The sequence below is a fragment of the Lissotriton helveticus genome, chromosome 3_1 (genome assembly GCF_964261635.1).
Source record: "Lissotriton helveticus chromosome 3_1, aLisHel1.1, whole genome shotgun sequence".
Classification (NCBI taxonomy): domain Eukaryota; kingdom Metazoa; phylum Chordata; class Amphibia; order Caudata; family Salamandridae; genus Lissotriton; species Lissotriton helveticus.
The window spans coordinates 443,087,824-443,112,983 of NC_136061.1; the positions used below are offsets into that span (position 1 = coordinate 443,087,824).

Here is a 25,160-nt window from a genome sequence, read left to right on the forward strand (position 1 = left end):
CCTTTGAGGGTCTGGCTTTCATATTCAGAACTGGGTTTCCCCCTCTGCAATTGCAATTCGAAAGAGCTACAGATGGACACCCCACACTTTGCACTGCTCATCTTTTGGCAGAAGTCCAAAGTGCTACCGACCAGCTATACGTCCACAAAAACTGCAGACTGGATCCTTTGACTTTCCACACCTGCTGTGTTGCGCACTAGATCATCTCAGAGGGTGTTCTTCTGCACTTCTACTTTAAGGCGTGCGACCCATGTGTGACATGAGTGCGGGTTTATGGGTATTTGTCGGTAGGAAAAACACACAAAACAAAGAGAAATGATGCAACATACACTGAAACATTCTCAGGCCAAACACATTCTACGGTTTATTACACTTATTACATTCTTAAATAAAAATGCGTCACATAACCTTTTTTGCATAGATATCTTACAATTTACCAATTTAAAAAAGAATTATGAAACAGACCGGTAACAAAAATAAATTTTTTTCTTCATTAATAATTTTTGTAACATTAACATACCAACCATCATATAATACAAATAATATTTTTTTTTAAATCTTAAGACTTTTTGTACAGCAAAAAAAGAACTGACAAAGTAATATATTTATATATAAAAAGCTTAAAAAAAATAAAATGTAAAAAAAACAACAAAAATAACCAGAGGCAGAACCAAAGAGTTATAGGACAATGTATTTCTGAGATATAGTAGAAATACCAGAAAAAGGCCTGAGAGCGTGTGACAGAGGGTCTTCTTCAAATGTGCTTGGCTGACACATCTGGCAAAAACAAAAATTATAGTGCAAAATGAATTCCTTCAAGCAACGTGTTGTTTTTCTGTTGTTTTTTTTTCCCTGCGTGGAGAACATTCACAATTTTCAAAGGTAAATAAAATTCCCTTACTTTTTTACTGGGTAGACTTGGGACTTATTCATCTGTTAAATGAGCTTTAAATGGTGTAAAATTGAAATTCAACATGAAGGATTCTATTAGCATGACATCCTTGTTTCGCATGTGTAGAATTACTACAGAGAGGAGGTTGCCCATCTAATTGCCAGCCAAACCTCATCCAGTATGTAAAAGCCTAAAATTTTGTGACTGAATAATGCAAAAAAATGGTAGAGGTAGGCATAGAGCGGAATGTTAAGCAATTATAGCAGGCTCATATTCAGTTGCATTTATGTTGACTGACAGAAGGCAGCTATCTCAAGGTAAGATCTTTCCCACAATGCCAAAGATGACATGCACTTGTTACAAGTTGATCCTACTAAGATATTTCAAAGCGGCTGATACGTGAAACTATATGGCAGTCAAGAGGATCCTTGTACATTGAAAACCCTGAGCCTGGAGGGTTGCAAGAGGATAGGGGGTGAAAAGGGAAACGGCACAGGAGCAAGAAGAATAGACTCCCGAGCATAGGGTTAAGTCTACGGAAAAGCCTGGCTACTTATAGCAAAGGAGCTCAACATATACTTTGCTAGGTAAGGTAGGGTCAAGCAAGGCTAGAAGCATTTGGTGATATCTCAAGATTTGCAATATTAGCATGCTTGTGCCTTATTTCTTCTACACAGCAGACTGGCATCAACTGCATTTGTGAGTTTCTAAAAGGCACAAGGCAAATGCAACACAAACAGGAACTATCAGTGATCTGTGTGCATGAGGCTCTTTGATAGACTGCCATCTGCATACATGTTACATGGTGCTCTAGGAAAGCACATATGGACACTGTCACTTGTGCTGTGAGGATCTAGTCCAGACTATCAAAGGACAAGCAAAATAACTTGATGCTGAGAAAGTTATATTTTAAAAGGTAGAGATGCCTTAACACTTCTTATGCTGCATGGTAAGACATTGCCTTATTTCACAGTTATCAAGTGGGCCATACCTTCTCACTGCCATTCAATTGTTAGATACTGTTAACCTTCTGTATTCTCATTCCAAGAACTTCCTGCCAACTGAGTATGGTGGATAAACATTTAAAAGAAGTGGTCTTGCCTTTATATCTAAATTCACGTGTTTAAAATATCTGACAATGTCAGAGGACCTGCAAATGCAACTGGAACTCAACCTAAAAACTGGAGAAAAAAAAGTGTTTATAATGAGTTTCTAGTGCTGGTCTATGCTTCAATACTCCATATGTACTTTTTAGGTGCTTCATGCATGTTTTACCATTAACTTTATTGAGTGGTTTATTTTTATATTTGAAAATTGTGAATGTCCTCCACTGACATTTTGTATTTTTTTGTGTTTATTTTTATGTACACACATAAACGGACTTCCTACAAGGAGTGTTAGAGGGTAAGCCATTAAGAAAAATATAAAAATCGACAACCAGAAATACAGTTCTAATGAATATGTTAGACGGCTCCACACAAGGAGCTGGTAAGAAGGCAGCAGTGTATTCCTCCTTTTTTGGATTTCTGCCTATCATGTATTAACACTACCAAAGTGAAGTGTGACATTCTATCTTTCTCATATACACAAATGCCCTCTCTCGCTCTTTCAAACCGGTTAAACAGAGGGAACTTGTGGAAATTCAGTCTCTTTCCTGCCTGTGTAAGCAATACAGAATCGAAAAAAGTGCAAAATTTGCAGAACAATACACAAGGGCTTGATCTTAAGAGGATTGTTTGGAAGGACAACACAAAAAAAACTCAGGTGGACCGGAGGCCAATATTCTGCCAATGGTAGAACTCTTACAAACGTGCGAGTTGTCCTTGCAGTTCCGCAAGGAAAATATACCCACCCAGTCTGTGCATTTTAGGATTGAGATAGGAGGAGCCAGCCAGCATCAAAATGTGAGCTGTGCAATGGATGACACGTCTCTACCTGCAGAGAAGAGGACCATCTGAAGTGTTAAGATGTGCTGCAGAAAAGAACATAAGCTAAAACCTAGACACATTTCTAGAGCAACTGGATAGAGCTATCGCGAAAGCAACAAAATTATGCCATGAGTGAACATGGGCTATCCCTGATCTCAGTCACTTAACTGAGTGCATCAGTGGGAGGAGTTTGAAATGCCTGCTTAGAAATTAATGATTCTAATTTCATAAACTAAGAAGGAGGTGAACGAGCAAAGTGAGTTAACATATTTTCTCATTACATCTCCAACTATATAAGCATGACTGCCGCCAGGGGCTGACAGTTTGCTGATGCGAAACAGAGAATATTGGCTTAGAGAGCCATACTGACAAAAACATTCACTAGTTGGTGAAGCAGACATAGTTGTGATGATCATGCCCAGTAATGACTGTTTAAAAAGTGTCCAGCCTATCTTAATGGGGTGCAGGGCCAAACTTCGATGGAATCACACAAATCTGAATCCAACCAAGAACCCTTGCAAATGTCACATTTTAGCATGACACTGTAATCCTACAGATAGACTGACCATGTCTATGTGCATTTGGGCAGAAACATGAATCAGTACTCTTGGAGCCCGCCTTCAAAAAGCCTTTTTGTGGTTTCTCCCTTACACAGCTTTTGGCACATGTTAAAATGTTGCAATGACCCAATGACAGCCCTTCAGGCAACCAACGGGCCACAAGGCCTGAATATAGAGGACTTCAAAGTATCATTGAATAACAGGGAACTAAATAAAGTAATTCAAACTGAAGAATTATTTCTTTTACAAAAAATGTCCAGACTTGCTTGCCCGCATCAGGGAATGATGATATGCACTGAATATGCTCAGAAAAAATCTACAATATCATGTTGTTAGACTTCCACAAACGAAAAGTATGTTTAATGATCTTGTTTTGACCCAATCCTAAACAAAAATGCATTTTACAGGCAGATGTCATGAATTCAAATCAGTGGCTTTGTCATGGTTTTAACCATGCTTTCAGAACATAGGCACAATACACTTGAGGTTCCCTTGTTCTTACAGGTCACCATGTGCCTCTAGTAGTTACAGCAGAAGTGGCTATATGTTATCAAGTGACCCTATATTGTTTATCTTCTCAGATCATCCAAGCGAAGTATCTTAGTCAATGTTCTTTTGATGAGGGTTTGAATAGGTTGCCCTAACCAAGCCTGCGATAAACTGTACAGTGTGCACGCCACCTCTAAAAGTCCCATGTAGAGTCAATAGACCCTCAACAAAACAAGCATTGTCACAATTCTCAAGCACTCAATGATTGATAAATATACCTGCATGTTTACAGGCTAATGGGAAGAGTGCAACAAAAATACTGAAAAGATCAATAATTTGGTTAAGGAAGTACACATTTTCCTTGTGTTCTGCAATTATATATAGGAAAGCGGGAAACGGCTGCAAAATGGCAGCAACGTAGCATGGCGGTCAGTTGCTTTCGAATGTGTTTGGTTTCCTTTTCTGCTGTTGATATTTTGTATCGCCACCCATGATGCAATTGAATTTGTATGCTGCAGAAAGCATTTCTGAAAGCATTGGTATTCAGCGCTCTAAGGGGAAGGCAGGAGGTGCCACCTTACAATCCCCGGAGACGGTGGTTGTGAGCAGGTACTGTAGGCTTACACACAAATCTTTTCAGGTGGAGCTATTCTAGTCTATCTGTAGTTCTATCTAAATGTGCTGAATAGGTTTGCTGCATTTAGACACAGCTACGGTTCAAGTACCATAGCGTTTCCATCACACATTCTCACACAATATAATTTCTATCTTCCAGTGCCAATGCCATTCCATTAGACACCCTGATGGAACGACTAACTTTTTTCGAATGCTGAAGCAGAAATCTTCGAGATTGTCAGCAAGCAGGTACTTCGGGGATTTCTAAGCACAACTATTTTTTTTTAATCTTTGGAATAAAACAGAGATTCTTTTCCTTCAATTAACATTATTTCCTTTCTGATAAAATGACAGGCAACGTCCCCCAACAGATGCTTAGATTTTGGTCCACATCTCACAGCCAGACCTCGAGAGCCCTCCCTCCCCTAAAAAAAATTCAAAGCATAAGCAGATATTCTTTAACAGATGTAACCAAGCACACCTCATATGAGATGCTGAATTCCCCGTATCATGAAAGGTTCCGGGAGGAAGCTGTTAATTCAAGTGCCAAGGATTAACTGCATGGCTCCTCTTGCATTGTTGTTTCAACAGTTCGGTTTTGCATCCCAAAGAGATATTTCTAACAGTCAAAGAGTCGAACAGTTAAAAGAAGCCAACCGGCAACTAGGAAAGAAAGGCATCCCTGGGGATACTTGTGGAGAAAGGTGCATTTGTGTCTTGTTACCAGATAGGTTATGTAGGAAGAGTCAGAGAACACACAAAACATACCACATGTTCTAAAGACCATCCCGTTAGTTTGCAAAGACCGCATCTATGGTCCCAAAGCAAACTTTGGAGACTTATAAATGCAAGTTATGAACAACTCAATATTTTGCTAATGTTTTAGTTAAAGAAGTTGACTGATTCAAACTTTAGGATCAGCATCTATCCTGCTAGTGCCTGATCTGACCAACCTATTGAACTGTCATTTCTCCATAAGCGTAGATCAGATGAAGAGTCCAACTATGTAGAGAAATACTTGTCACTAACTGCTCACCCTTCTAACATTTAGAAACATTTTAGAGTGCCCATAGTGAGTGAGAAAGGAGGTTTCTGAGTTTCTTTTATGATTGTTAAGAAATAAAGCTGTAAAGCCATTTTTAATTTGAAGGTGTCCTCATGCTTTCATTGGTGGACCGTTTAATATTTTTGGCTTTTTTCTTTTTCTTGTTTCTTGTCAGACACTTAAAGAAAATTTTAGGTACAAAATGCAGCTGCTCTGAGAACAAGTTCAAGTTTTTAAAGTCATTAATAACAAGAACAACAAAGGGATTAACGCTGGGCAAGGCCAACTTCCCATAAGTAACGAAAGAAACCTGGAGCCATGGCTGAGTCACTGGTTCAAGTTGTACATGTCTCTGCGACGCCTGGCTATGAAGTTGACTCGCCCATGGAAGAAAGAGACGGTGGCGAAGCATCTGCGTGTGAAGTTATATATTTTAGTAATGCAGCCCTGGTAAGAAGGCGGGGCCTCTGGAGGAACGCTAAAAGTTGTTGATGTCCATTTCTTGGCCCCCTTTTGTAATCAGTGCTAGCAGCTCCCAGAAATAACTAGTGCATATGGTATGCTACAGCCCAGAAAAATATAAACCATTTAAAAAACGGTAAATAAAAGAAAATCCTTCTGATGCAGAACTTTTCTCCAAGTAGCCTAAAAAAAGCAGGCCAACAAAAATAGGTGTGTGTCTTAGATATCACCTCACAGTCTGGTGCCGTTAAGGCCAAAGGTGCTGGCGGAGAAAAGATCTAGACTGCTCCATCCCATGAGAAAGGACCGCGCCAAGGAAAGCCTGAGGATTAATCTGGAATCACAGATCCTCTAGAGAACACAGACATAATGTACAAATGAACCAAGAGGTTAGGAGTGGCTACCAATTTGGTTTTCTAGTTCAAATTTGTTGTTAAAATCCTTTAAAAAGTCAATGTTAGTGCTACAAAGATGCAACCATAAGACAGTGTGGTCTCCTTCTGTCGAGCTGCATTAAAGTGAGCTAGGATGAGCCCCTCCAAGCTGTCGCCCATCAGCCGAGTCGCCTCATGCATTCTCATTGAGTTTTGTGGCCGCAGCAGCAAACAGATCCAACAAAGGTGTCATATTAAGTCTGCTGACTGGACTATAATCTTCCAGACCAATCTGCTCAGCTCTTCTATCTTCTCTCATCTTCCTACATCAGTTGGGAGGCAAGGCGTGAAACAGAATTTTTTTTTGTCCTATGGAGTGTGCGTGTTACAGTGTGCATGAACGTGCATGCACGCGTGAATGTCTTTGTGTTAAGTGGTTTGCATGTGATAGTGTGGTTGTCTCCTGCAAGGCAATGTATGACTGTGAGCTTCACTTTCGACCAATGATTACTGAGTTCAATACAGCCAAGCGAACGTGTGTGAGGATTTCAGGTGCCCTAAATGTGTCTCTTCATGTGAAGGGCAAGGTGATCAGATCTCGAAAAACACCTATAAAAAAAAGAGAAAAAAGTTTATTTACAATGAGTTATTTCTTATTTTATTTGACTTTATTGCTATTGTGTCCCATCAGATACAAAAATATTTCACATTTTTGAAAAGCCAATGTTAGACATACAACCATGAAATGACTGCATCTAGCTGTTTTTGAATTCAAATATGTTAATGTATATCAAACCTTGTTCTCAGTGTCAAAGAAGAAGAAAAGACTCGTTTATTTCCCAACACTTGTTCTTTCAAATAGCTTTAGCATTTAAAATGAACGTTTACAAAAGCTCAGAATGACAGTTCTATGTGACATAAAGAGAATGGGCAGCCCACATGCAGACCCCTCGGTTTTTAACGTACATCTAGATAAAGATAAAACAGTAATCAGAAATAGCTAATACCTCTTTTCGGGTCATGCCCTTGTGACAACTGCATTATATTTTGCAAACTAAGAAAATAAGCCAGGACAAAGGAAACTAAACAATTACATCACAAAAACCTCAATATATTGTGAAGAACGACAGATTAGGTTACTGCATACATGTATATAGACAACACAGCAGACGCTGGTGCTAAAATGAAAATGCAAAAATTGTATATGAACACCAACTGGACACAGAACTTAAGATAAGAGAGAAAAGACATAAAGAAGTAGACATAAAGTAGAAGTCAGAAGTTCTCTCCAGTATGGCAGCAAGTGAATCGCTATTCTGGGGATCATAACAAGCATTGTATGTAAACAGACATTGGAAAAGCCAATAGGTATCGCCTGTGCAAGATCTATGAGCTTTGCCAAAGTGCTTTAGCCATGCAGCGTGGCTGCTGCTCAGCATGGATAAAAGTTAGTGGCGTAGTGGAGTGTGGCGTGGAGTGTCAGAGTGGAATGGGAAAGAGAAGAGTGTTGCAGAGTGGAGTGGAAGAGAGTGGCGTGTATTGCGTGGAATTGCGTAGAATGACATACACTGGAGTGGCACAGAGTAGAGTGGACTGCTGTAGAGTGCACTGGCGTAGAGTGTTGCAGAGTATAGTGGTGTAGAGAGCTGTGGCATTGAGTGCGATAGCATTGAATTTAGTGGCATACAATGAAGCGTGGATGAACGTAGTGGCATAGATTAGAGTGGTGCATAGTAGAGTGCAGTGGTGCAGAGTATAGTGGCGTAGAGTGGAGTGACGTAGAGTGGAGTGACGTAGAGTAGAGTGTCATAGAGTGTCATAGAGTGCAGTGGTGTAGAGTGCAGTAGCCTCGAGTGCAATGGTGTAGAGTGGGTCAGAGTGGAGTGGCAGAGAGCTGAGTGAGGCAGAGGGCAGTGGCGCAGAGTAGAGACAAGTGGCACAGAATGCAATGGCCTAGAGTGCAGAGTAGAGTCGAGTGGTATTGAGTGCAATGGGGTAGAGTGGTGCAGAGTAGAATAGCATAGAGTGGTGTAGAGTAGAGAATAGAGCCGTGGAGTGCAGTAGCATAGAGTAGATTAGGACAGAGTACAGTGGAGTAGTTCAGAGTAGAGTAGAGAAGAGTGGTGTAGAGTTCAGTGGCAGAGAGTGCAGTGTTGCAGAGTAGAGTGTCAGAGTGCAGTGGTGTAGAGTGGAGAAGAGTAGCGGAGATAGAAATGGCATGGCATAGAGTACAGTGATGCGGAATAGGGTGCTGTGGCGTAGAGTGCAGTGACTTAGAGTGCACTGGCGTAGTGTGCAGTGGTTAGGGATAGAGTGGAATAGAGTGGAGTGGTACAGAGTGGTGTAGAGTGCAGTGGTGTAAGGTAGATTATTTCACAGTAAAGTGAAGTGACATAGAGGGGAGTCATGCGGGGAAGAGTGTAATGGCGTACAGTAAAGTGGTGTAAATGTAAATGTAAATGTGTTGGACTTGTAAAGCGCACGGCTACCCGTAAGCGTCCCGGCGCTGGAGACCGCTGGGGAACCCGTCCTGGCTTTCCCTGTGAGATGGTCCCTTCTGGGTATCTCCAAGGTGAAACCAGGCATCCCCGGCGTCTGTGGGGGGCCATTGTAGAGATGAGGCAAGCTTAATGCCCAGAGTTGCAGAGTGTGATCCCTGGTTAGAGTAGGCACCGAGGCGAGAATTGTCAAGTCCGCTGACCCTGGTCCACGACCCTGCCGCGTCGGGAATTGAACCCTGGTCCCGGGCCGTTCTCTGCTTCCGGGTCTGCCGCCTCTAACCAGTGAGCCACACCACTCCACTGTAGAATGCAGTGCCACAGAGTGCAGTGGTGTAGAATAGATTAGAGTGCGTACAGTGGATTGGCATAGAGTGCAGGGGCATAGAGTTGAGTGATACAGAGTAAAGTGCATTGGCGTAGCTTGGATTGGAGGAGAATGCAGTGTTGCAGAGTGGCACAGGGTACAGTGGTGTAGAGTGGAATTGTTCAGAGTAGATTGGTATGGCCTGGACTGGAGTGCTGTAGAGTGGAGTAGCAAAGAGTGCAGTGGTGTAGAGTGGTGAGGAGGGCATTAGTACAGAGTAGAGTGGTACAGGGTAGAGGAGATATGCATATAGTGCAGTGGCATAGAGTTGAATGGTGTAAAGTACAGTGGCATGCAGTGGTGTAAAGTGGAGTAGTGCAGAGTAGAGTGCATTGGCATAGAGTGGAGTAGTCATTGTGTGGTAGCAGACTGCCATTTCAGACAAAACATGTTCAATTGAAATGACCATTACCTTTGCACAGACATACAGTTTTACTAATAAAACTATACGGTGCACAGACAAAAATGTGTGTAAATTGCATCACCTAGTGTAATGATTTATTTTGATCATATTAACCCCTTCCATGCTCATGATGGAACGGTTCCGTCATCAGCGTCGGTGCTCCGGTGCTGATGACGGAACATTTCCGTCATGAGCCAATACGATTTTAAACCCTTCAGCACTGCAGCGAAATTCGCGCACCACTGAAGAGGTTAAAGTATTTGTTTCCCACACGCTTCAGAAGTAACAAAAATGTGCTTCATTTGTGTTCCTACTCCTGATATATTCTGAAATACTTACACAGTTCATGTAAATGTTGGTGTGGACTAGAAAAACAAGCACTGGCGTTGCCAATAGGTCTCGCATTAGGAAAGTTTATGTCATTTACAATACCAATAGGTTAAACTTTCCTAATGCGAGACCTATTGGCAACGCCAGTGCTTGTTTTCTTCCCTAATAAACCTGATTTGCTTCCGCGACGTTTTGATTCTAGTCTCTCCACTACACTTTTTGGCATCCGGACCACAAATGATGAAATACTCAGGGTTTCAAAAATGAATGGTGAAGGATTGTGTGGCGTCCAATTTACCCAACACGGCAGCTTGTTACCCGTTGACGTTCCTGCACGAGCAAAGCAACCACGTGCAGCGTTGTGCATCTCTGTACTATCAAGCAGGAAGCCTCAGCAGCATGCCAGTCGGACACTTAAAGAACTCATCTGCCTCACAGGATGTGTCCGGGCACTTCCAATGTAGCGGACAGCACAAGTGCAACATAAACCATATTTTTTTTACTAATGTACCGGACACGAAAACATAACATTACAAAAGTGCGACATTAACAAAACAAGGAAGAAAGCAACCAAAGGGAAGGGAAAGAGTAACACCAGAACGAAGGATAGGAGAAATGTCAGATGGGTGGATCATACATAGACATTTAAACAAGCGCCAAAGAAAGCAGGAAACAATTAAAAACAAGGGGGATTGCCTGTTGTGAGCAGAGCCTGGTGGGGGGCGGGAATGCGAGCGAGGGGAGGAGAATGGAGGGGGAGGCAAGACAGAGGCAAGGAGTGTGGCAAATGGCCGGAGGGAAGCCGGAGAGACTTGGGAGAAGCTGCTAATTAGGGGAGGAGAAGCCGAAGAGCGCACGCTGGGCGAAGCCCTTTGATGTGCTGTGCGGCCGTGAATGCGCGTGCTTGTTTGCTCACGTGATTCACGTGAACTTAATGAAAACCGCACGAACGAAACCCTTGGTTTCACGAGTTTTTTGAGCACTTGAATTCTCGCTCCCTCAATGCGCTTGCGCGCATTGATAGGTCACGAGACCTAAAAACTGTCCTATCCCTAGGCTCCAGCAAGATTGTCACATACATCCTCTCTCCTTTGAAGTCAGAGAAAGAAAAGTAAATGAGCACCCTCAGAAGACAGGTCCTTGCATTTGACCTCAGTCTTTGAATACACAGCAAATGTGATGAGATAAGAACAAGGTTCTCATGTCTGTTTACAGAAAGGGAGCTCTCTGAGCATACTGTAAAAAAAGGTTTGGGCAGGCAAAGGAAGGTATGAACGCAAGCTGGACAGCCTAAAATAAATAAAGCTAGCAAATGTAAAGCATGAAAACGTGAGTAACAAACCAAAAGGCCAATGGCAAGCAATGGGCCTAATGCATTCCTAGGTCAACTTTCTGAATGACCCCATAATGTCTTTAGCAAACCAGACAGCCGAGTTGTCTAGTAGACTGCGACCTAAAATAGATACATAGGAATAGCAGAATGGAGCTATGGATTAAAAGCAGAAGTTAACAAGGTATTTTCATAAGAATTAATGGATGGATCGATAAAACTATCAAAGCAACAAAAAAAAGTGTTGGCGTTGCATTAGAGCATGCACACAGCTGAAAGCAAAGCTCTCCAGTATGATGACACACAGTGACAATCAGTGGGCATATCTCAAACATCAGGGCATTTGACAGCGGAGTTCAATGTAATAACATCCTGTGGGGAGCTAGCAGGGATGCTTCATGTGATTCTGTGTTTAAAGTACCATCATCTTACTACCAAACTTCAATTACAATGCTTCCAACACAGCCCATGGGTAAATATGTGTCTAGTAAGGTCTGCGTTTTGTAGTCTTAATTTCATTTTAAGTGACATAGCTTTTAGATAGTTGCTTTAAATTGTAATGGGGTACGCCTACAGTAAAGCTTCCGCTCACTTTTCTCCATTGAACCTCTTCCTTGAGCCACCCCCTCACCCTACTCATGGGTACAGCATATCAGACAGGAAGTAAAGGTGCACTTAGAGGCAAGCCAGGTACATTGAGCCAGGTTTGTAGGACGAGGGACTCACGTGTACAGGGGATCTACCAAGAGCTAATACAAATGCTGTACTAGTAAGTAGGTTATGTTCAGCACGCGATTCTCACTCCGTTTTAATTTTTGTTGTGGAATTCCTGAAAAAATGCTCAGTACATAAGACCTTTCAGCATTATTAAAAAAAATGTGCAACGACCATTACTAAAGGTATTTTTAAACAATTAAGAAATGCTGTTGTTTCGCGGCCAATGAGCATAAAGACCCTCATCAAACAGGATGAGGAGACTATGTAGTTGTGTACAGGTATAGGTCTAATAAGGTTCTCCTCGTTCCTAAGAAGAAAGTGCAAATGTGTTAAGTGTTCCGCAGGTTTCTGCTTGAATCAGAGGGTTGAAACTGATGGAAAAAACTATATTTTAACAGGTCGAATCTGTGAGAGCCTTTTTGAATAACTAACATCCTAATTAGGGCAGCATTTCATGTATTGGTGTATGGGCTACAGAATGGTTTTTGGGAGGGGGCGTTGTGGGTGCACCCCAGGGGCGGTGTGGGCCAGGGATCTGCCCCTCTGCAGAAAAGTACAAAGCACGTTTGAGGATTTACCAGTAATATATTTTCTCTCTTTGCTATCCCACTTCCCTATTAGGGGCATGTCAGCAGCAGAGGGAACACCATTTTGAAGAATTGTTTATTTGCTATGGGGTACTTACTCTATGTGTTCAGACTTGTTTTTGTCAGCGGCCCAGCACATATGTATGCTATACGTAGTGATGTAAAGGGGAATATGCTATTTATTAGCATTGTTGAATGTGGGAAGAGGACAAACCCACAAGAGACGAAGCCTCAAGTGAGTCATGACACCCCTCCCCTTCCTCAACGATCTGAATAAATATCATATTTTGTCACAGTACCTTTTCATGTGAACATATTTTTAAAAAATCTACTTAATCAAATCCAGACTGCAAGCTTTTACATTTGTGAAGTATGGTAAAATCACACTGAAGAGACCATGTAACTATTAGGAGAGTTGTTTCCCAGCATAATGCAACTGTTACATGCAATCTGTGAGACAATAACACATCTTTTTCCAGTGTCTATTGTGCTGTACTGTGGTAATAACTACAATTGTGACCTTTGCACGGTAGTAATAAATATGTTAATGTGAGCTAATTAGTACAGTTGCTATAAATAAGACGTGTATTGGGCCACATTTCATTTCACTGCCATGGTCTGTTTAATTCAAATGAAATGTTATACCTGTTCATATTCATTCTCCCCAAACCAGAGTAACACTTGACTTCAGTAGGTCACAAAACAAAATCATGTATTTGTAGTGATACAAAAAACAGTGAATCTGGATATAATCCAAAGAATGAATGTACACTGGTAAAGGCAAACTTTCCAGATACTGCCTGACTGCTCAGTCATGACACAGGAGTACTTGTAAATAGGAGCCCAGTCCGCTTTACATGCTACCTTGAATGTGAATTAGAAGAGAACAGATGCTGCCTTGGCACTGATCGAAGGGGAGGGAAACCCTAAGCAGACTAGTGTTTTAACACAAAACAAGTAATTTAGCAATAGTGGATTTGGAGAACTCGACCTGGATTACAGTTATCATGTTATAGAGAGTGAAAAAGAGGACGGGCAAAGTTCAGCATGGTCAATATAAAATCTGAGTGCTCTCCTGACATCTGGATTACTGAGAAGCATCTTGACATCAGAAGAAGAGCTTCATTAAACAAGCATTGGAAATGCAATAGGTCTCGCAGCATTAGAGTTTGTGCTTTTAGAATTGTTTATGGTTTTTTTTTTTATCTTTAGCATTTTTGTTTCCTGTAGGCAATGCTAAAGAATTACAAAGAAAAAAAGCCATAAACAAATCTAAAAGCTCTAACTCAAATGCTCCGAGACCTATTGCATGCACCCATTCAGTTGTTGGCCTCTCAGCTGAGTCTGCCAACTAGACAACAAAGTGGAGGTGGGGCGGTTAACTAATGAGGCAGTAAAAAAACAAGACGGAGGGAAGGCAGAGAAGGGGAGGGGGGAGGTGCACGTCCAGTGTGTAACGCGGTTCCCAACCAGCCAACCCTGTTTTGAACTGGAGGAGAAAGCGAAAGCAACTCTAGATTGCACGTGCCTCCTTGCATTGGAAAAAGAATAAAAGTTTCTGGATTGAGGGAAGAAATACATCCGGCCTTCTTACCCAACAAACAAAATTATTTTGAAGGTACGAAAAAAACAGCTCGGGATCGTGTCCAGTTGCCTAAATAATTCATCACCAAAGAAAAGAACAACATGAAACACTTATAAAGCGTATGGCTACAAACAGCCTTTATTGCGCGAAATGCAAAGCCTGGTCCCTGGCGACGACCTTTGACCCAAACCTCGAGTTCACTGCACGGCGACCAATCAATACTAAACAGGTAATAAAATGAATTCATCCAACGCGTTCGTTTTGTCGTACCTTCTCCACAACAAAAATCCCAATACTGCTTCACATTCTACGATAAGCAACCTTATTTGCGCGCTGCACTTAAAGCCTCACTTACCAGTGTCCATGGCAACCCGCCCAACCAATGCAATATGAATATGGCTTTAAAAATTCACCCCCTCGGGAACGCTGCCAAGAACAGCAGCCAACGGTTGATCCTGGAGTGAATGAACCGAACAGCAACCCAGGAATCCGGTTCTCGGATGTCAGACCGGAAGGGGACAAACCTCGCAGCTCCAAGCCCTCCCCCTCCCTTCACCATGTTTTCTGTAGTGTGTGAAACAAAGAAGCCAAGCAGTCAGTGTAGGACTGAACTCGGCTCCGAGCAAACCGCCACTCCTTGCAATCCATGTCAGCTTTAGCATTCAGCAGTTCAAATGCAGAAAATAACGTTGCAATCTGAAAAAACATGTTTGCATGCATCCGTTGTAAACTAGGGGGAGGGGGCGGGAGGCGGAGAGTTGAGGCAGGCAGGCATGGGAGGAGAGGAGGAGGGGGGAGGAGAGTAGGGGAGGGGAAGGGGACAAACCTCGCAGCTCCAAGCCCTCCCCCTCCCTTCACCATGTTTTCTGTAGTGTGTGAAACAAAGAAGCCAAGCAGTCAGTGTAGGACTGAACTCGGCTCCGAGCAAACCGCCACTCCTTGCAATCCATGTCAGCTTTAGCATTCAGCAGTTCAAATGCAGAAAATAACGTTGCAATCTGAAAAAACATGTTTGCATGCATCCGTTGTAAACTAGGGGGAGGGGGCGGGAGGCGGAGAGTTGAGGCAGGCAGGCATGGGAGGAGAGGAGGAGGGGGGAGGAGAGTAGGGGAGGCACGGCCTAGCGGCCGTGCAATCAAGTAGTGAGGGGGCGGAGTTGTGGGAAGGCTGAGAGAGAGAGTAGGCGGCTGGGTGCATGTGCACGCGCTTTTAAGCTCAATGCACATGCGCATTGAGCTTAAAAGTCACGGGCACTGCAAGGAATCGCCACGATTCCTTGCAAGTTAGATAAAGTCTGGATGAGCCCCTATAGTCTCGCTTGCTCGATGCGCATGCGCATCGACAGGCGAGACCTAAAAAGGGGCTCGAGGTCCTGATTCACATAAAAATCAGAAAACAGTTTGCACAGGAACCATGCATGAGTTGAGAGATCCACCTTGTAACTGTGGAAACCAGTATGAGAATCTTTGAAAGAAAAAAATTAAGTTAATTAATACTCTTTCCAGGAGTACCTGCAACCAGAAACCGTTGCCTTGTCAATAGCTTCACATCACCGGAGGGCATGGTCTCAAAAAACTGTAAGGCAACACAGAACCAGGGCACTATGAACCATATTATCCTACTTTTACATTTTACTTTTATACAGGATCCTGTTAGATTGTATTGGCACTGCTTTTAGCAACCGAGTGTTATCTTTGAAAAGGCCACGGATCTCTGGATGATCATTGGGAGAACAATAGCTGGGAGTCCCACTACCTGGCCCTCAAACATAAGAATCTTCGAAGAAGATAGATCATGAACCCTTTCCTGACATAAAAGGATCTAGGGCCTTTTAACTCTAGATCTAAAGAGAAGAATAAACTGATCCTCGTCTCAGGTGGCGATTTAAACCTTCTTCTTTTGCTTTGGGCCTTGTAGAAGAGATAAAGAGGCCCATGAAGGATTGTTGGGATGTGTGCTTGAAGCCTCATTTTTAGGTCGAAGCCTATCAGACAGCAGGTGTCCGGTTTGCTAACGCCTTCTTGGGGACATTCTGAAAGCTTCCCTTGGGAATGCATTCCACTCAATGCTTACCATTGGCTTTGTGTTTGTAACTCATATTTGCTTTCTTTCTATTTTCTGGCTTTATTTGCTTTAGGCTGCCCAGTACAAGTTTGCCACTCCGGTGGAGCATAGCCTATTTACTTATTCTTTTATGAGTGCTCGCTTTCGGTAAACAGGCCTTTTTAATCTTGTTGTTATCTTGTCACATTTGCTGTGCATTCAAAGACAGGGGTCAGTCATAATGCCACTCCACTCTATACCACTGTACTCTAGCCACTCTACTCAATGACACTCTACACCACTACACTCTACTCTGCTCTATGCCACTCCAAAACACTCAATGCCACTCTACTGCACTACACTCTACAACACTTCACTGTATGCCACTCTACGCTACTCCACTCTAAGCCACTTCACTCTACTCCACTCTATGCCACTCTACTCCATACTACTCTTCGACACTCCACTCTACGACACTCCATTCTAGGACAGTGTACTTCACTCTATGACACTCCATCCTACAACACTGTTCTAATGGCAGCAGGGTCACGACTGATTTGCATACTTGTGGCTAAGATTAATTCATGTGTTCCACCAATCACTCTTTTGTATACTTCGGTTTGTTGCCTGCCCTAAGTGGGACGGGTATGCCTAGGCGTGGGTCCCGTGCACACTGTGTCACTGTTATCAAGCTGGAGCCAGTTGATGAGCTCATAACTAGGGGAAACCGGTCCTGAGTTGCTTGTGATCTGGTTCAGTGAGTACCTGGGTTGGAAGGTCGGGCTGGACTGCTCCAATTGGAGCAGGGTCAAGAATGATTTGCATATAGCTCTGTACAAACTGAGGTAGCATGTTGAGCAAAATAATGATGGTCTGGGTCGCAGCCGTGAGTAATTACCAGTGGTACGATTAATTCAAACATTCCATCCATCACTCTTTTGTATAGTTCAGTTTCTTCTTCAGAAGGCACTTTGCTCTACACATTCAGTTGTATCCATTGTTAGCCAAGGGCCTTTAGTTTGTTCTAAACTCTGTGTAAATACTCCCAGTAAGTAGTGAACTACAACTTTACTTTTGTACCCACCCTCTGCAACAGATTGTTTCTTGTGCATTCAGTACTGTATATGCCCCTGCAGGAGAGAGAGTATTCCTCTTTCACTACTGTAACCATTGCCTGTAGCTAGCTGCCAACAGTACCCCCACAGCTGCATCCTTACTCAACAAGTTCACTCCACTACATAAAGAAAATGATAGCTGAATTAACTTTTCATTTGCATTTAATTTCCTACTTGATGTCAAAAAATGTACAGCCTGATTTCTGCAGAAGAACATTACTTTTTTCATTACAATTTTAAAAACACTGCGTGTACAGAATTTCCCACAGGGCATGAACTACGAAGCAATGCCGTAGTGTCGATGACATAGAAACACAGCTAATGCTAGCAAATAATAAACATCAGCCGTTTGCCATCCTGCTACATAATGCATGGACTCCACGTGGCTTCCATTGCGGTTTCTGCTCTCACAGTAAGAACGCCCCCTATCTTTGTTCCATGCAGTGACACCACAGAGACCGGATGGCCTTACCTGTCGCAATGGTTGCATTTGAAGGGCTTGGCTCCTGTGTGCTTCCTGTAGTGCCGCGTCAGCTCGTCGCTTCGTGCAAAACGCCACTCGCAGCCTTCCCACGAGCACTTGTAGGGTTTTTCACCTGTGACACACAGAACAAGGACAGTCAGTGGACTGAAAACAGGCCCATACCTTGTAAAACGCTAATACTGCGGTTTTAAGACTTGGAAGTGGGAGCCGGAGAAAACCATTAAATGAGTTGCTGCCGGTAGCGAAAAATTAATTAAACCTGAAGAATACAAAGGGGAAAGTAGGATAGATTTGATTGTATTTCAAACCGTTAAAGTAGAAAGAGGACGGCAACTTTTTCACAATTCAAAAGTAAAAAAACAAGAACATAAAGCATCATAAACGTTTGTGTGCTCTCCACGACAATTAGTTATTCCATTAGACATGTGACCAGTTTTCTTTTAGCTGCACTTAAATCTGTAGACTGAGACTAAAAGATATGCGTCAATATGGTCCCAGATTTTCAAGGCATCAAAACGGACACCCGTTTCCATTATCCTTAGTCCCTCTTTGTCTCGGGTCCCGCCTTCCCTCTCCTCATGTACATTTCACACGCTTGACTTTACATGTTCACTTCCATCACGAGGAGAGAGTGGTATCAAAGTTTTCACAGCCTTTCCCACCCATCCTCCGTCTGTTCCTTAGACTGAGAGGTGGTGCAGGGGACCACCAAAGTACAGAGTCCTACAGACCTTCAACTATCTTTCAAAGTATTTCAGCTCTCGGATTCTTTCAATGAGACCCGAACTTCATCCCTAATTTACAATCAGTACCATCACTATGGCTAGTAGAGCACCAGCCCTCTCACACATTGGTTTTGCCAGTGCTTTGCTCTGTGTTTTCAGCTGCACCAACATGCTGACCTGAGGCACTGCAACCCATCAAAGAAGCAATGAAAGGGATAATGGAGTTCATGTAAAAGGACACAAGTCTTCATTCTAAAAAAGGATGTTGGGTTTTGCTGCCTTTTTGTTCTATTCACCAGCTCGCAATATAAATTTTCCCCAGTGGACTAAGCCTCTGTGAGCCCACTTGAGCTGCTCCATCAGCTTCTGAGTAGCACACCATCAATTCACATGGCTTTGCAGACCTGACACAAAGGGTACTCCACCCATAGCACAATGTAGCCACTGCCCCTACACTGAGCTATGGGGAAAGCGAAGGTTGGGGCAGCATCGATTCTAGGCATTTTTACTTCGATGCTGCCCACCCCTGTGAGTGCAGCCTACCACCCCTCTTGGGTACATCTGCTGAATCTCCCACAGCTGGAGTTCTTCTCTTTCTCATGCTGCCTGTTTGGACTTACATGTGGTGTGCATGGAGAGGGCTTCTCGTATGAAAGTTGTCTTCTACAAGGGAGTAGTGTAGGCAACACAAGATGATGGTTTCCTATGCAGTATAAGGAGATTCTGACATTCAAGGCTATAGAGCAGACCATAGACACTCCATAGCACATCCATCCTTGTTTGGATACTGGCTTCTTTCTGGCTGTCGCATACATTCAGCTCAGAGCAATACCATGGCACAAAAACTGGCCTAATTCAGTTTACCTGCACAAGTCGAACTGCTTTCAGACCTTCTTGGAAATGGTTCATCTCAAATCAACGTGTTTGACTTGTGTGAGACTTAAAGTCACACTCTTTTGCCATCTGTTGTTGCTCCCGTTTGTGCTCTGCTAAGGATTGTCTGGAAGTCTCAGATGCCACACTCAGGACATCAGCCAGGACCACCCTTGGAAGTTGGCTTTAGAACTTAGAAGTTTGGATCAGATTTTTGGAACCCTAAATCCACTGTACTACAGTGGGAGAGAAGTCCAGTTCACTTTTGGTTTTGGTTTGGGGTTGGGGGGAGAGCGCTTAAAACATCTGTGTGTTTTGCTATATTTTTTAGAAGATTCTCAGCTACCTGAACTCATATCCAGTGAGTCGTCCCCCTTCACCCACCCCAAAACGCATGATCTGGAAAACTAGGGAAAAGGAGAGAAAAATATCATATGATACTTGATATATTCTAACGCTGCCTGCCACCGTAATTTCCATTTACAGGCTATTGTAAACAGTCAAAGTGAGCAAAATGAAACCTAGAGGTTTAAGAGGACTTGCACACTTAAAGGAATCAACAACTGCCTCTCGTTCTACACCCCCATCCGCCAGCTACGCTCTGCCAGCCTCGCCCTCGCCACCGTCCCACGGATCTGGAAAACCACCACCGGAGGAAGATCGTTCTCCTACCTGGCAGCCAAAACATGGAACTCCCTCCCCACACACCAACGACTGACCGAGGACCATATCACCTTCAGGAAACACCTCAAGACCTGGCTCTTCGAGCAGTAGCAAAACCCTACCCCCTTGAGACCCTCACGGGTGAGTAGCGCACTCTATACATTTATTGATTGATTGATTGATAACAGTGTCACTAGTCCATAATGTTATTAGTATAGTTACAGTTTTTTTTTTACTGTGTAGGCCCTACAATTTTTTTTATATCTTGGCCCCAGGCGCTGCAACAACCTTCAGTTAATAATCACTTTACGTGCTGTATACTCCCATCTGAAATAAAGAGTTATTCCTTCTTAGAAATCTGGTTCTTTCTAGGCCATGACTTTATAGCATGCGATCTACAGGTCATCTTGTTCTGGATTTCAAACCTACTACAGATAATAAGCACTGACTGCTTATTATCAACTTACCTATCCATGGCACAAGGGGAGTTGCATGATCATCCAGATGGGGTGCAACAATGTGTGAGGCCGAGGAACATTGCTGCCCAGTGAACACTGAACTGAAAAAACTCTCATCATGAAATACAGGCTGTCGCCAGAACTAGAGTACAGTCTAAATGCTTCACACTATGTTTTATGGGTGACCCAAAGTTTCACAAACAGCCTACATGGCCAGCCTACCCAAATGAGCAATGGGCCGCTCCACGTTTTCAATAGAACAGGAGTAACATTTTTCCATTGCACACCTACTCTTGTAGGCCGAACGTACAAGGGTGGGACTCTAACCAGTCAACGGGAAAGTTCCTATGCTTGCATCTGACTACTTTACCTACTCTCCTCCTTCCTCTCCATTAACCCTCCTACGAGACAAACATTTCTCTGGTTCCAGAATTTTTTTGTGAGCCTTATCTTTGTTCAGTGGAATCCTTCTGCCCTTCTTTAAGTTAATGAAATTTGACATTTTGTTCTTCACAGTAAATTATATTTCAGATAAAGAAACCTAGAACTATGAACCTTTTAATAGAGGATAAACACAGATGGGGAAAGGAAACCTACTCTGCTTCTATTGCTCTTGCCAGGGTCACACCATGGCATGCACTTGGCAGAAAGTTAATCTCATCGAATACTGAAAAAACAATCTTCTACAGCTCAAGACTACTAGTAGTTTCTTCTTGTCTCAAGGTTTTGGTTGATGGACAGTTCGGTAGATACAGCTCCACTTGCTGTCATTTGTTGTGCAAACAATGAGACTTGCTAGTTTTTTATGGGGATTCTCATTCCTGTCACCTACCCACCTAATTAGTATTTTGGGCTAGTTTATTTTGCTCTTCAACAAACTGCTTGGCCATTCAGAGCTGCTGACCCCATTTCTGAAGCCGAGTTTGGCCTCTAGACAAATTCATTGACATATAGTTCCCAGCATGCTTCTCTGGGTCTGTGTTTTATTCTCTCTGGGTGCCTATTTCACTATTCACTCTGACTTAGAGTGAAAGGTCTACCCAGCTACTGGCATCCATCTAAGAGGGAAAGTAGTGCCTCGCTACTGACATACATCATGTCATTGTTATCAACTGATGGATTCAGTAGGCACAGAGATACACAATGCCCTAGAAGTGTAACTGCCCTGCCAGGGTACACAGAGCCAGACATCAGTGCAGCACAAATGCAGCCTACCTGGGTAGGAGCACCAACAACAAGTTCATACATGAGCCACAGTGGTCTCTTGCCTCCTGAGCTCACTGCCTCAATCCAGCTGCCAGTTCTTATAAAGGTATTAGTTTCTGTCACCACTTCCCTTGCACGATGTTACTACATTTCCAGTCCTACATGCATGGCTTCGGAGTTTGGTCACTGTTCTAATCGTATAACAGTTTTTGTTCTACAAGGAAGGGGATGCGAAAGAAATAAGCTCTTGTTAGACGTCAAACATGCTGGAAAGAGCTTTCAGCTCTCACGCGTAGTATATTTGCTATTAGCATTTAGATGTTTCTTATTCACTTCCTACCGGACATCCAGTTCCCGAGCATAGTCTTGCCAAATGTAATTATTCAATTAAAATCCAATTAGAAGGCAATGTACCCAGCACTGACTGGCAAAGGCAGGCATGAGGATGTCTTTATGAATTCATTGAGTGATTGCTTGCTAAATTACAAGGTAAATTCAGAATAAGCCGATGTTTTACGTCATTATGAAATATGTTCACCATGCACAGTAATAATAATGTAGATTAATGTCTTTCAAAGAAAGAACTAATCAGATGTAAGAGAAAACAGAACAGTCTCCTGAGAAGGAGGGAACGTGAGAACCTGCTTTACCGAAGCCACACAGGGGGGTGCAGAAAGAAGGCTTCTGAATGAGCCTTACACCCATTATCCTGTCATGCTTCGCCTTGACTGGCAAGCATCCTTCATAAACCCTGACCTTCGGCTATGTGATACCGATGATAGCGCCCCTCTGCATTTAATCTGTGGCAGCGTGGCTCGATAGTGCAGTGGAATCACATGCACCATGTTCTCCATGTCCCACCTCCAGAAGTAATTCCTAATTATCGAAGTCTGTTTTCTACAGTAAGCTCGCACATTCAACAAGTCTTTGCTGGAGGGTTCCTCTACCCTCTTGCTCTTCAGTGTGATACCTAAAACAGGCGCTATGTGACTCCGGGCAGCTATAATGCTCTTCCTGACACTAAAACACTGCACCGAGGGCACATATCTAAGGCTGAAACAGAGCATTGATCGCCGCATGGCCCTGGCATTCCCAGTCCCTGTAGAGGCATCCTTCTGATGTTACAACCAAAGCCTCTTTTGCATAATGACGCTCCCAGACTTCACCAGAGATCTGTGTTTGGGAGTATGGTGTTCTCATACCCTTATGAGGCACCTCACAGAGACAACAACCAGTCTACCTCATATCTTTAAACTTCTCTTTCTCTGTGGAAGCAATTTCTTATTTATTAGGAAATTCAACTCTTTCATTTCACTCTTTTGGCTCCAAATCTCTATTGAAGCTGCCCTCTGATGATGGCTCTCTCACCCCACGGCTTTGGCATACCAAATTCTTCTGAATGTCACCTATACGAAATCAACAGGCCCATTCACATCTAGTCTCTGATATTGAGACATGGGTCTCTTTCACTCACCCGGCATTTCAGATCTCTTCAGAGGTGGGCCAGTGATATCGTAGGAAGGGCCTGTTACTGCATCATCCAAACATTCACATGAACTGCAAAGACTTATCTTTGTTATTGTGGAAGATGTCTTTGATGTCCTAAGGTCCTTACATGTCACATTTGGTGACATATTTATGGTATGTAGATATAGGCCAATTTCAACTCCTTGACTGAATATTTCTCTGGAGGCAACACACTAAAACCAACAAAGGAACATTTTATCCAACCCTTTTGAAGCTCCAAATTCTTCTGCTGGCAGATTTCTGATATTGAAATACAAACGTATTTACCCACCTGCCCAAATGCATGGACCTGATATTTTGTCTAATTCATTGTCCTTAGGACCCACATTTTTATGAATCACCTTAATAAAACAGAAATTATTATTAGCTAGAAATCCAGGCGCTGCAAATTTCTCTTCAGAACATATTTGAAACTGAATCAGAATTTTCTTCAATTCCAGTGCTAAGGTTCTAAATTTATTTCAATTAGTCCACTTCTTTCTCACTTAAATAAAAGTGAATTAATGATCCCTGCACAGCATTTCTGGAGCAAATGTTCTGAAATTGCGCAACGAGTCTCTTTTACTTCACATGAGTGATGTTTCACATTCCTCTGCAGCGGTCTCACTGACATCAAAAAGCAACTATTTAACTTACTGAACATATGCTCCATATTCCTACAGAGACACTTCACTGACACGACGGGAGAAACACTCAGAGTCCATAAGTGCTAGAACCGTTTCATGCCACCTCACTAATATTTAGCGGAAAATCCCCTTTCTCAGAATGATATCCCTATTAGACGTGGACGCCAAATTTTGTGCATTTTTACTTTTAAATTATCTAAAGAATAGTCCACTACAAACAATATAATTCCCTGGTATCAAACCGGATACAGGAAAACAGCAGCATAATTGATAACATCATGGAATTATCAATATTAGTACATCAGTATATTAAAAAGTAAAGCCATGAAGTTTTATACTTGTTTTATCAGTTTTAAAAAGACATTGTATTAACAAGTATCGGGGTGAATTTTGCGAATCTCCAACAAATGAGCTAGCTATGGCCCAGGCTGGACCCCTGGAACTAATTGTTTGCTAATGTAATTTTTGCCTGCTTTAAACCTTGACTCAATTGTATTGCTCTGATTGTGATTGATTTCCTGACTCTGTTTTTCTCTTAATAAAATCTTGTTAAAAAAAAAAGACATTGTATTGTATTGATAAAAAATGGCTAAGGTGCAAATGTAATTCTTGGGGACAGATCCAATATTGTTAAAAGCGATCCCTGGTCTTTATACTGATATCTGGCTCCAAGTCATACTGGGTGACAATACGTCTTCAACCAGGAAAATATATACACATACAGGTTTAAAACAAGGCGGTGCCCTTGTTGCTATTTCATTTAACCTATATTATCTCAAGTATATATTATATATTTTAACTAATGCTAAGGCCTGCCCCCACCCGCCATAACTAGGTATGTTGATGCCCATTCTAATGTGTGCAGATGATACTGACATTTTAGACAGAGCTATTATGGGACTTCAACACACATTAGACCACCACGTAAACTATTGTAAAGAAAACAATGTGAGAATAAATTAAGGCAAATCAAACATGTTTGTTTATGAATTATCTAAAACCCGATGGAAACTAAATGGAGAGTACATTTAGAGGGAACAGCTTTATTGGCACCTAGGAATCTGGTTCCAAGACAATGGGAGTCTTGTTCATTATCAAGCAAAAATAAAGTGAAAAGCCCACTTATAAGTGTTTCACATGATAAAGTTGGCTAACAATCTGTCCAGTCCATTGGTTAATCCGCTGCCAGGTGTAATTAAGAAGGCTGTGAAATGTTTCAATCTACTCAAATAATCTGGATTGATGTAATGCAATTTGA

General features: G+C 42.5%; 1 protein-coding gene across 3 annotated transcripts in view; it reads right to left on the reverse strand.

The window, feature by feature from the left end:
- Nucleotides 1-338: 338 nt before the first annotated feature.
- KLF7 (KLF transcription factor 7) overlaps nt 339-25,160 on the reverse strand; it is a 239,838-nt gene continuing 215,016 nt past the window's right edge. For all 3 annotated transcript variants that reach the window (XM_078680306.1, XM_078680307.1, XM_078680308.1), the window contains exons 3-4: nt 17,813-17,936; nt 339-6,974 (exon numbers count right to left, since the gene is read on the reverse strand). In XM_078680306.1, coding sequence (XP_078536432.1) covers nt 6,923-6,974; nt 17,813-17,936 — 176 coding nt within the window. In that variant the 3' untranslated portion in view covers nt 339-6,922. The remainder of the gene's footprint in view (nt 6,975-17,812; nt 17,937-25,160) is intronic.